This window comes from Nilaparvata lugens, chromosome 1 (genome assembly GCF_014356525.2).
Source record: "Nilaparvata lugens isolate BPH chromosome 1, ASM1435652v1, whole genome shotgun sequence".
NCBI lineage: Eukaryota > Metazoa > Arthropoda > Insecta > Hemiptera > Delphacidae > Nilaparvata > Nilaparvata lugens.
Window position 1 is genome coordinate 15,073,796 of NC_052504.1, and position 12,822 is coordinate 15,086,617.

General features: G+C 33.7%; 1 protein-coding gene across 1 annotated transcript in view; it reads left to right on the forward strand.

Moving 5' to 3' along the window:
* Window positions 1–3,684: 3,684 nt before the first annotated feature.
* Window positions 3,685–12,822, forward strand: part of LOC111046147 (platelet-activating factor acetylhydrolase) — a 28,644-nt gene continuing 19,506 nt past the window's right edge. The window contains exons 1-2 of the mRNA XM_039431525.1: window positions 3,685–4,349; window positions 5,098–5,195. Of these exons, the coding sequence (XP_039287459.1) occupies window positions 4,298–4,349; window positions 5,098–5,195 (150 nt within the window). The 5' untranslated portion in view covers window positions 3,685–4,297. The remainder of the gene's footprint in view (window positions 4,350–5,097; window positions 5,196–12,822) is intronic.

Consider the following 12,822-nt stretch of genomic DNA (forward strand, 5'->3'; position numbering starts at 1 on the left):
TTGAGAATCACATCCAGTATGAAGAGCTCTGCTAGTAAAGACTTTTATTATATGTCTAGCAGGTTCATAAAAAGTATTATTAAGCTGATTGTCGTTCCCCTGACATACTGTATAAACCTATGTTTAACTAAGTCTGTTTTTCCTAGCCAGCTTTAATTGACAAAAACGATTCCAGTTTTTAAAAAAGGTGATAGATGTGAACCCAACAATTACAGGCCAATATCTTTATTACCTATACTCTCAAATATATTCGAGATGGTGATAGCAGAGCAGCTATATGAATTTTGTGAGGTTAATGGCTTATTTGCAGGTACACAGTTTGGATTCAGAGCAGGGAGGTCCACTGTTGAGGCTGTGGAATATTTAATCTTGAAAGTAATTGAGAGTTTGGAGGGGGGAGGTCTTGCTGGGTTGACTCTCTGTGATCTCAGCAAGGCTTTTGATACCCTAGACCATGACATCTTAATGTCTAAGCTCTCTACCTATGGCATAGTTGGCAGTCCTCTGGTGCTTCTCCGCTCCTACCTGGAGGGTCGTCAGCAGGCTGTGTCTGCAAATGGTGTGAGGTCGCGGGTGAGATTGGTGACCTGTGGTGTGCCCCAGGGCTCTGTGCTGGGGCCCTCATTGTTCCTGATCATGATAAACTATGTCACTCTCTCCAGACACAGGACAGTGGTATGCTATGCTGATGATACCTCATTATTGGACATCAATGGGGACTTGGCTGACCTGCGTGAACTGATGCAGGCTTCAGAGGGGACCGTGGCTGACTGGTTCCGAGCAAATAGATTTTTGCTTAACAGCGAGAAGACCCAGTCCATTGTGTTCAGCCTCAGGAATGGTGATCGGTACAACTTCCCTTCGGTGAAGCTCTTGGGCTTTACAATGGATCGTGAACTTGCTTGAGGAGATCACATTCAGGGTGTCTGTTGCAGGCTCAATAGAGTGATGTTCCTGCTGAGGAGTCTGAGAGGTTGCATCCCGGGGGCCCATCATCAAATGTGCTACTTTGCCTTCTTCCATAGCGTGATGGCTTATGGTATTACACTGTGGGGTGGTGCCACAGCGAAAAAGGATAAAAAGGATATTGCTGGTGCAGAAGAAAGCTATAAGAATTTTATGTGGGGCTGATTATCTGGCAAATTGCAAGCCACTGTTTGTAAGGGAGTGCATAATGACAGTCTTCAACCTCTACATTTTCAGGTCTGCCATTGCAGCTTTTCGGGGACTTGTTGCATTGCCTACCAGAGGTGATTTTCATCGGCATGACACCAGGAACAGGCACAAGCTGAACCTCCCTTACTGTAGATTGGGGAGGACTCAAAACAGCTTGGCCTACAAGCTGGTGAGGATCCTCAACAAGCTGCCCATTTCCGCCAGAGGTTTGCCTGAGGTGGTCTTGAAGAGGAGACAGAAGACGTTCCTGCATGAAAATCCCTTTTGCTCCTTAAGGGAATTCTTTGAATGTGACACGGCAACTGTAAGTAGCTACTTCTTGCAATAGCACATTTGCCTGCTGCTTGGTTGTATTTTTTTGTGTTTCTTTTTTACTTTCTGTAACATTTTGACTGTCCATCTAAGCCTCTTTTTTATTATTATCTTGATGTGTTCCCTTATGGACATGTCCTGGTGGCATGTCTGTGCTATGAACAAAAACCATTATTATTATTGATTCTATTCGAAATGAAAAATAATTTTTCTCTTCAAATATTACTTTATCACTTTAACATCTTTCACCCTCATATGAATCTAAATTCATTTTTTCAAATGAGAAAGGTGATCATGTGATAAATAATCTCTCTGATGTTTCTTTCCATTACATTCTGCTTGTTAATGATCATTTTCAAATACTCAAACAAGGACGGAAATAAATGGCAAAACCCTCACATTGATATATCAACCCATATCATTTTGTTGATGAAAAAGTTGTTTACTAACAATCTGAAATAATGTATCAGCGCTTGTGATAGCTCTCAAATAGCCTCCGCTGATGTTATGAATGAATAAATGGAAAAACTGTAGTAATCGCACCCTGCAATGGATTCATCAGCTGACCAAATGATAAATCATGACAATTTTTCCTTATGCACTCCCAATGTTATTTTTATATCCTGGAAAAGGACGAAGGAGTGAGCCAATTCTGTTGTCCAACAAACTTCACCTGTAAAAAGGTTCGAAGAATACTTTTTCAAAATTTGAAGCTGATTGATCAATTCTTTCCAAAGTTATTGTAGAACATACAAAAAGACAGACAATGACTTTGGCCTTCAGTAAGTCATGATTGAGAACTCACTGATGCTTGTTCATTTATTGAAGTGAGAAATCAGATTACTAGAGTAAGAAATATGAATACTACAGAAATACATAATAATAATAGTAATAATAATGGAGAGAAGAGAAAGAGACATGAAACAATGAGTGCAATAAGGGATAGGCTTGCTCATGAATGATGTTGGGTTTAGAATAGATGACTCCTATCATTGACCGAGCTAAGTGAGGTCTGAGATTCAAGTAGACGGTTTTGCATTTCTCTTTATGTTTAAATGTTTTTATGATGCACATTTACAGGGAACCGCAGCAATAGATTCTCATGAAATTTGACAGGTATGCTCCTTTTTTAATTTTGCATCGACATATACATAAGGTTTTATAAAATTTTGCATTTCAAGGATGATACAAAACAAAAAGAAGTTAGCTTCGAATGCCAATATTACGGTAAAAGTCAGACTAGAATTATTCATCATAAATAAGCTGTTGAGTGGATTATAAATTGCATGCCATGATGCATGCAATCTAATATCTCAATGTAACTTGGTAGAAAATCAGCTGCTGTGTGGACTATTGATTGCATGCATCATTGATTGCAATTTTTATGCACAATTAAATGAACTATTGATTGCATGCAATTAATAACTAAAATAACATAGTATTGTCTCTCAACCTTTCTCTGCTTTGAACTCGGGCTGACCTGTTGCTAGTATGTCTCATGAAGGAGAATGGCTTTTGATGTTTGCATTTTTGATACATCAACCCCAAGATCTATTAGCCGTTTTCACACTGATATCTCACCAACACAACATACAGACAGGATTTACTCTGATGGACAGTATAAGAGGAGGCTGTGGTTTGTTACTGCGTGAGGTATACTGTTCACAGAACTACTAGTAATAATGGGATAACATTTCTACAACTGCTTCAGGTCCACAACCTGAGAGAAGATCTAGTTAATAGATCATTAATGTCCCTATTCGTAATTTGATAGCGATCATTATACCTATCTTACAATCATTGTATTGAATTAAGGCTCACATTAACCATTGTTTAAAGATCAATCATAATACATATCAATGTTATTATGAATTCAATCTTTGTTCTTCAAAAATAAAACAAGAATTAGGTTATGGCCTCTGTTTTATTTACATTTTGTCTCGCCCGCACAGTATAAAGCATTCTTATTTGCGAGGCAGCCTTACCAGAGGCATCTTTGAGTAGGACAAAAATACTGACTGGGGTCCGTGTGTCACCCACATGCCTCGGCGTACAGCGTATCGATGGGCGAACGCAACCCCATAACTATATGCCTTATCCGAGGCAAACGTCTGTCGGTACTCTGCTTCAATCAACGTATATTCAAACTATGTAACTATAAACGATTTTTTCAAATCAAAAAGATTGAATTTTAAAAATATATAAGAAGTGAAAGATTGACTATTAGAAGGTTGGCTTAATGTTTTTTGGGAAGAAGGAAGCTTTTATCTCGAACATGTTTTTGTTATAAGTTTTATATATTTTGACTACACTTTACCGTATGATTTTTGGAGGTGCGATATTCTGCCGATCTCTCAGCTGATCGTTGCTGTTTGTGTTTGTTGTTATCAGAATGTCTGACTCGGAAGTCAACAGGTTATGGCGGTTGGAGTTGTGGTAGGGAGAGAAATCTCGTAATCAGAGTGTCTTGTTTAAAATTATTCAAGCACTTGACGTTATGCATTTACTGCAACTTGTTTACTCGTAGTTATGTTTATTTGAAGTTAACAATACCGGACACGAAATAAGGAAATATTAGTTATTATTGTTGTGCGCGTTGCTATCATTTCAGCACCAACATCCAAAACTATAGTTGCTTTTTTATAAATATTTAAGTTAAAGTAAATTATTAGAGTTTTATTAAGTTTATTTCTGTATTGTTAAATCTTTATAAAGTGAACCATTAGACATAATTGAAAAGTTTTAACTACTCTTTGGGAGCTGTAGGATCTGTTTTTTTATAATCAGTCAGCCTAAAGTACTGTTTAATATGTGGTGGTTTTTCAGCAGACCTTCCAAAAGATATCTTCCAATACCTAAGGGTAAGACATATTTTGATTTTTAATTTATTTAAATTCCATTATTATTTTTTATATTTAAAACTTGAATATGTGTAGGTAGTACTAAAGTGTACATTTATTTATTCAAAAGAATTATTGACCTTATCCAATGCTCTCTGTCTATACAATCATAACAAATTTAGCAGTTTTCGTAGATCATACATATGAAAATCTATTGCTAGTTTTTAATTTTAAATCAATCACTTCTAAATTTAAAATTAAATATATTTTTGTTCTAGAAGCATCAATCCTTAAAAATTAAAAAATATGCACACCGAACAATTTGCTATATTGATGAGCAAAGGCGACTCTCTACAACGTTTTCATTGGTTGCTCTTTGAAACTTGAAATTTTTAAAAATTATTCTGTCTAGTAAAAAAGTTTTGTTTCAGACACTCAAACTAAACACAATAAGCTTATTTAATTAGCATGTTTGAAATATTTGGCCAATGCAACTAATTACATTGCCATAGTGTCAATGAATTATTTATTCTAATTGTATGGCCTGACGCTTGATGTTATAATGTAGGTTTGTTACTGATAATGTACAAAAATATTGAATGTCTAAGGACCGTTTAATGTGATCTCATCAATGTCAATCAAATAGGCCTAGGTCTATCCTAATCTCAAAAAATATCATGAAAACAAATAAAGGATATTAAAAAAACTCACATGTACATTATATATTATCCTTTTCAAAATAGCCTAAATGTTTATTTTGGTTCTACAGGACCATACTCAGTAGGATGTTTGGATGTCATGACGAAATTCTCAAGAGAAGGATGCTTTGTGAGATTGCATTACCCGTCATCAGCAGAAAAATCACAGGTTAGCATGTTTTTCAGAAAAATAATCCTAAGTAGGTGTAAATCTTTAACTTTGAAATATATTTCTTATCTAGCAATCATTTGATTTTTTTATTGCGGATGATGTCTACATGAGCTTTTTGCTTGTGCGTAGATAATGGGAAGTTTGAGAGTGAATTATCAGATGATCAAACGTCCATGCCTATTGGATGGAATACGTGCGGGATTCGAACCCGCGACCAGGTAGCAATAGCAGGCTGAAGGGTGCAACGCCTTAATAAACTCGGCTATCTGGCCGGCAAGATGAATGCATTTTTATTTATCTAGGTTGTAAGTAATCTGTTGTGTCCTCCAGTTCAAAAGGGCAAATAAGACATGCTTTTTTCTGCAATTGGAGTAAAGTACTCAGTGCACTTCTATTTGTTAATTCCAAAAATCTAAAGGAAAATTGAAATTCTGGCTTTAAAGTGCATCTTTATTCTTTATATAATATGCCCAATCAATCATTATCAAAATGATTGTAAGAGGTGGGCAAACCTTGAGCTATTTCTGTGTTGAATTTATATAAAAAACATACTCCGGAATAAATTGGATAATTTGATTACATCAATAGTAAATTTTTGATGTAGAATCTAATGTTTTAAATTATTTTAATTTTCTTCAGATTATGAATCTTGGGCATAAATGATAAACACACCTACCCTCTTCTATATAATAACACGTGGTAGCTTTATTTTTCATAAATAACATAAAGTTCCATTCCTACTCCAGAATATTTTTTCTGATTTTTCATTTTGTCTTTTTCAATTTATGATATAATAATGATATTTGAGATTTATTGAACTCCTCTGTTACTAACACCATTTTTAAAAAAGTCATTTTTAATATTGGTAATCCTTTAGTGAATTAATCATCGCAGTTCGGAAATAAATCTAAAATTAAAATTCCCATAAAATTGAAATTTTAAAATCGCATACACTTGATAATAAGCTGAATAACTTCCTATAGCATTTCTTCTATTTTGAAAAATAAGTAATGTTGCATGAGACTTGATTGAAAAGCTATTAGTCACTTCCGCCAATACGTGGAAATTAGCCTCAAAAGCTTTGCAGTTTTTCTTGTAGGTTGCATAAGCAAGTTTTTCCACTAGTGAACAAGTAAAAAATAAATTATTGTTGCTGAGCTACCTCATGTGGAAAAATGCCATCTGACCGTTCTGTAAGAGCTTGGGTAACTACTATACTATTACGGTACCGTGTACCTTATACAGGTACGCAACTACTCACTCGCTACAGGCTTACTAATGGAAATAAAATTATCATCAAGAAACGCACTCTCATCTTTTGCTCCACGTTTGACGTTGAAACCCACTGTCCAACTAACGGAAGTCGTTGTAATTATCTGCAGAAGTTTGAGCTAGCTTCTATTATGATTAGGCTATTATTATAATTGAATAACTGAATTACTCTATTCAGTTTTATTAGTAGCGCGGTTCCATAAATTATACAGTTTACAGTAAATGAGTAAATGTTTCAATGGGTCTTGTCTACTTAGATTTCATTTATGAAAAACTTTGGATCTTACTGATTTATTAGTATGTTTTGGAAATTCATTGAATACCGTATCAATCCACTATTGATTTTCTAGGCTTATTGATTTCCTATTGAAGGGTAATTATTGATGGAAATTAAACCAGAATTTTAGAACATACCTTCCAATAATGAGGAAAAAATAATTTCTGGAATTTTTTTGAAGTTCCTTTCACAATTGTTTTTGCAACTTGTGTGTAGTACCATCAAATGAAAGCTATGTTTTTATTAAAGGCAGTTAACACTCCACATTATGCACGATATTTGATAAACGCTCTGTTTTCTTACTTTCAACTTTCTTTGCCTGTTAGAAAATTGTAAAATAATATTGGTTTTATGATGTTTGACTACCAAATAGCCAAGGTGTGTGTAGATAGCCTGATTTGTTGGATTGAACAAAAATTACTGTACAATATCTAATTCAACCTATATAACTTGCTCTCAACTCAACTTGTAAGTTAATAGAAATTATTGAAAATAATAAAAACAATTCAGAGTAGAACTAATGGTAATCTTGAGAATTATTGCAGGTGAACTATAAATTGATCTCTGTGATCAATGCAATACTTTTATGAAGAATATTTGAACAATGCGGCTCTTTCTTCGATAACCCCGTCTGCTGCTATCAATTCCGGCTTTGAGTAATCTTTGTTTACAATTCTTTGACCCATAAATTATTCGGCTTCGCCTCAATATGATTGGAATTCACTTCAAATGTTATGCGAATGTTGAAATCCAATTTAGATTATTTAATCTTATTGAATATGTTTCGCTTGGAAGAATCTATGAAACAAAGTGCAAGGATCATTAATTTATGGATTGGAGTGGCCGTAGTCAAGTGGAGTAGTCGCAGCCTGTATAATTCAGTGGTTCCGGGTTTGAACCTCGGCCCGGCCAAGATATTTTTCTCTCCAATCGGATGTGAACACGTTATTTCGTCGGTCACGGCTGCCTAAAACAGTCGTTATGTCATTCAGACCCTGAAATTGATTAGGTGCTTCCTGAAAATTCTGACATAAGTCCTGAGCCAGCCATCTCACACTACGGTATATGATTACCGTATTATATTATGGATTGTGAATTTTCACATGTCACAGCTCCTACACATGTTTATAATTACTTTCATTCATATCTACATGATATAAAAGCCCCAATTACAATAATATTGTAAGCACTAGAATGATATGTGATATAAATGTATGCTCCTCGTTCAATTCATGGAGGTAGACCATTTTCGATCTTCTTTAATATGTCTTCTTTTTATTTCATCTTATTTATTAGATCTAATATCTATCGTTATCGATATCATTGTTGCCAGATGCTAGTGAATTTGGCTATTTTCTCTTTTTAGCATTCATCACATACAGGCTAGCCAATTTAAATAATTACTTTCTCCAACGTCTATCATTATTTCTCCTCCAATCCAACTCTCTATTATCATGATTTCAAGAGTAATAGCCTAGTAAAAATAGTAGATATTTTTGAGAACTTAGCTTTTTGGTTGTAGCCGAAAAAAAATCTTCAAATTCACATACTTGTATACGCTTAATTGCATAGGTTTTTAGAAATCACTTCTATCTTCGCCTAATCGTTCATGTGGTTTTAGTTTTGATTCAAATCCAATTAAGGAGTCTACTCACTATTTGCTGTATTACTGCTAAGTTAGAAGCTAGTTCTCAATTGCATTGACATTGAATTTCTCAGACGCACTTAATAACAGGTTTCTAATTACATAAGTGGCTAATAACAAGTTTCCTGTCTATTGTGGTTTGTGATGGAATGAATTATTCGGTTGTTCTGTCGTTAACTAAGCTCATTATTTGAGACATCATCATACCATTATCTATTTTGGAACCAACTTACTTTTAACGTTGAATTCGGTGGCATAGAATTAAAAAGCATTCACAAATTTATCTACTTGAGTAGGACAGTATGGATATTGTACTGTGTTACTGTGTAAGACCTTGTTTTGTTAAACTGTGTAACAACCACGCGGGTTGACGACAGAAGCGGGACTAATAATTTAAGCTGTGGTTAGAATCTTTGTCTCACAACCCGCATTTGTTCCGCTTTTATGTGCGCGAGGTTCAAGTTTATTCAACTTTTTAGAGACACTAGACTAAACCTAGTTCTAAAAACCTTTATTTCGACTTTGAGACAATTTTCGTTGTATATTTTTTTCTAATTCAACCCAATTAACATAATTTAAAATGAATGAAACAAAATTTGGTCATAATAATGTTATAGCTTTGCTAAAGTCTTCAATATAATGAGGATTATATCTGATTACTGTGCTTAAATAAGAGAGCATACTCAAGTTCAAAATAATTATTTCAATCCATTTTCTCTTCCAAGCATAAAAAATTATAAATCTACAACATTTTAAGACCTCAATATGGCAGAGGTCTCTCGTCGTAGGCCCTCTTACCTACTATATCACAAGCAAATACAGGGTGATTCTTAATGATGGTAAAATAATTTAATACGTGATAGTAGAGGTAAAAATAAGAAAAAAAGTTCTCATAAACATATATCCATAAACGCTTCATTAGCGAGCTATACAGAGTGAAAGATTTCGCCCGGAATTCAGTTCCTCTGGTGAAATACATCGATGCTGAATTGTTTGGGGTCTAGTTCTTGGAAAACTTATGCTGGATTCATATGGAAAAATATCTGAAAAAGTGAATAAAACTAGTCTGAAAGCTTTAGTGTGAGTAGTTTTTGAGAAAAAAGTTGAAATATGCAAAATATCCAAGTAGAAAAACACAGACTTCTATGTTTGATGCCTAATAACTTTCTTTAATGACCAGTAAACAAATAATTTTTCGCAATAAAAATTGTAGAGAATTTAATTCTGAAAAGAATCATGTAAGCTGTGTAAACTGAATTTGAATAAAAGTTGAATAAAATGTATTATTATGTAGTACGTTACACCACAAAAATTTGCTGTTTTATGAGGAGAGAACTATATGGATATATGTTTATAAGAACTTTTTTTCTTATTTTTACCTCTACTATCACGTATTAAATTATTTTACCATAATTAAGAATCACCCTGTATAATAACACTAGCAATTTTGTAAAATAATGAGAATTTATTTTAGCTAGCTCACTACTGTATTGAAAATAGGTATTTGGTAATTACAAGTAAGACTTATGTTTAAACAAATCATGAGATTCAGTTTTTGAAAAAAAACTAGCAACTTATTATTCAAAAGAATTCAGAAAAAAAATTTTTTGTTTCAGATATTTTGATCTCTAATTTTCATCTGTATTCTAGTAAATAATACCAATACAAAGTTTATATGAATAAACAGTTTATCGGAATGCTTATTCAAAGCATTGTTTTGTACTTGGGTAAAATTAGGTTGTAGCGGAACAATGAATACCGTACAGTGCTGAATGCGATTTGAACTTGAAATCTGATTCTTAAAACTTGAATCAAAGGTAGTTGCTGGTTCGAATCCATCTGAGCCAATTGAAGATCAATTGAACTAATAAGAATTGCCTAGTAATCACAACTTCTAAATTTAAATTATGTGTCACATTAGTGTCCATTATTTTTATCCTCATTTTAATTAAATATCAATATAAAACAAGTTTAATTACAAGAATTGTCTAATAGTTGTAACTTCCAAATTTAAATTCTGTGTTCCATAGTCTCCATTATTTTTATTCTTATTTTATAATTTAATAACAATCTAATATTAATTCTATTAATCTTGCTAAATTATGGTTATTGAGAAAAGTGAAAAATCTGTTTGAAAAGCGACGGTTGTCTAAATTTAGCAGTCGATTGAACACACCTGAGATAATAATAATTATTCGGTGCTTTGCTTCCAATTTACCTTGAACTGGATCACGGCTAATTTGAGAGGAGTGACATTCCCGTCACTTTTCTTCCTTGTTGATTCAACACTGTTTCTATTCGCTGGGTCTCTCTTCGACGTTTTTGTCAGTAATAATAATTATCTCACTCACTTGTGTCATCGCAAGTGACTTGACAAATAATATCAATTATGACAGACGCTCTAATGAACAAAATTCAAGGCTAACAACAAAATTTGACATGCAGTTTTTCTCAAAAAGTCATAAAGTGACCTAGAATGAAATAACTGAATTCTATAATATTGATCTCTTTCATAATTTATTATAAATTGATATTTCACCTTCATCATCACTCGTATAGCATATTCCAACATTATAGCCTATAAATAAAAATATAAATCTGAGTACCCTTTTTAAAATTATTTAATCACGACATGTTCTTGTTTAAATAAAGTGATAATCACTTGATAATGGCATTATATAGCTGAAACATGTCGTGATTAAATAATTTTAAAAAGGGTACTCAGATTTATATTTATATATTTTTATTTCTATTCAAAAGTAGTCCAACATTATAGTATATTACTATAATCCTCCATTACCTAGAACAATGTTATCAGTTATCAATGATATTGACTGGCACTAAACTACTAACTAAACTTGATATTGATTATTTTATAACTCCAAAACAAGTATTTATTGTTATTAACTTAATTTAAATTAGATAAGTATTAATTTAATTGAATCTCAGAATGTGGCAACAGTTTTCATAGTAATTAATACAATTATGTTAGATAATTACTGTTTTCATATAAATATTTTTCGTGTTCTAAAGGCTTCACAGCCATTTTACTGTATACTTTTGTTTGAAATCACTCTCATCTTGAGAAGTTTTAATTAATGTGTAATTACTTCCTGCTTCAGAGCACCCATGCAAATCTTTCACATCCGTGTTATTCCAACGATTCTTTCGCTTGTGGCAGACTATCGTAGGTTGTTTTGCAGAATCTAAGTAAGGTTCGGATCTCTCCAAATTCATTTATTAATAATACGGCATCATCATTCGAGAAAGTGCTGTTCAGTAGATACATTCATCATCGATACAGCCGGATTGTCATTCTCCAGCACAATAACATCATCCAAAATTCGTTTCGTAGGCCTATCGTCGATCTATTCTTACGACTAACTTTCGAATCAAATTCAAAGCTTTGTAGTCAGTGCGGTAGCCTATTGCAAAGAATAATAGGCAAACAAGTCTGCATTTTAATTGTTAACAGATTAATCTTCTGTCTTGATAGACCCCTGCAGGCTCGAGTTCTAACCAATCACATCCAAGATAAAGAGATTTATCTAAAATAAATGATAGTACTAAATCAACTCATCAAGGGAAGTGTCCTCTTTCATCAACCTATGAGCCTACGCCACCCTAATTTCTTGAATATTTCAATCTTGTAGTCAAAGAGCTGCTGTATTGTAGTTCACCGAGATATCCGAAGAAAAGCTCCCTTTCCCGACGTAACTACACCTCTCTTCTGAAACCAAATATAACTCACAAGTTACATTAGACTGGTCTAGCTTCGGTCAGTGCAAAGGGGACTTGGGCCTGTGGTCCTTCTTCAATCTAATAAACTACCTACCTACTGCTACATTAGGCCCCGCACACACACATCGATTTTTGTTCGTACGAAATTTTAGACGTATCTTGCCGTCTTTATGAATTATATCAGATTAAACGGAACTTGACAAGCATCATCTATTTGATATCATCTGTTTCATCAGATAGAATTCATAAGGACGGCAAAATACCGTACGAACAAAACTCGATATTTGTGTGTGTGCGGGGCCTTAGTTTTCAAGAATTGAATAAGTGAACTTATAACTTTGAGTTGAACATATTATTTTACTCCACTTCGTCACATAAAAAAACCAATGATATCAAAAAAATATGATTCCCATGTTTAAGTTAGATCAGATCTTGAGGCAATTTCATACCGCTGTAGCGAAGTTGTAATATTTATTTGAAAGACGTAGCCGACGTATCTCCTAATGTTAATCTATGGTTCGCCGGTTTGTAGTGGACTGATTTATTAACATTAGGAGATACATACTTCGGCTACATCTTTTAAAATATGTATTTCAAGCTACGCTACGGCGGTGTGAAATGACATTATTACATGTCACATTTTTCTCTGTCAGTGTCTCGTAGAGTATGATAGCTGAGATGTGAATTGA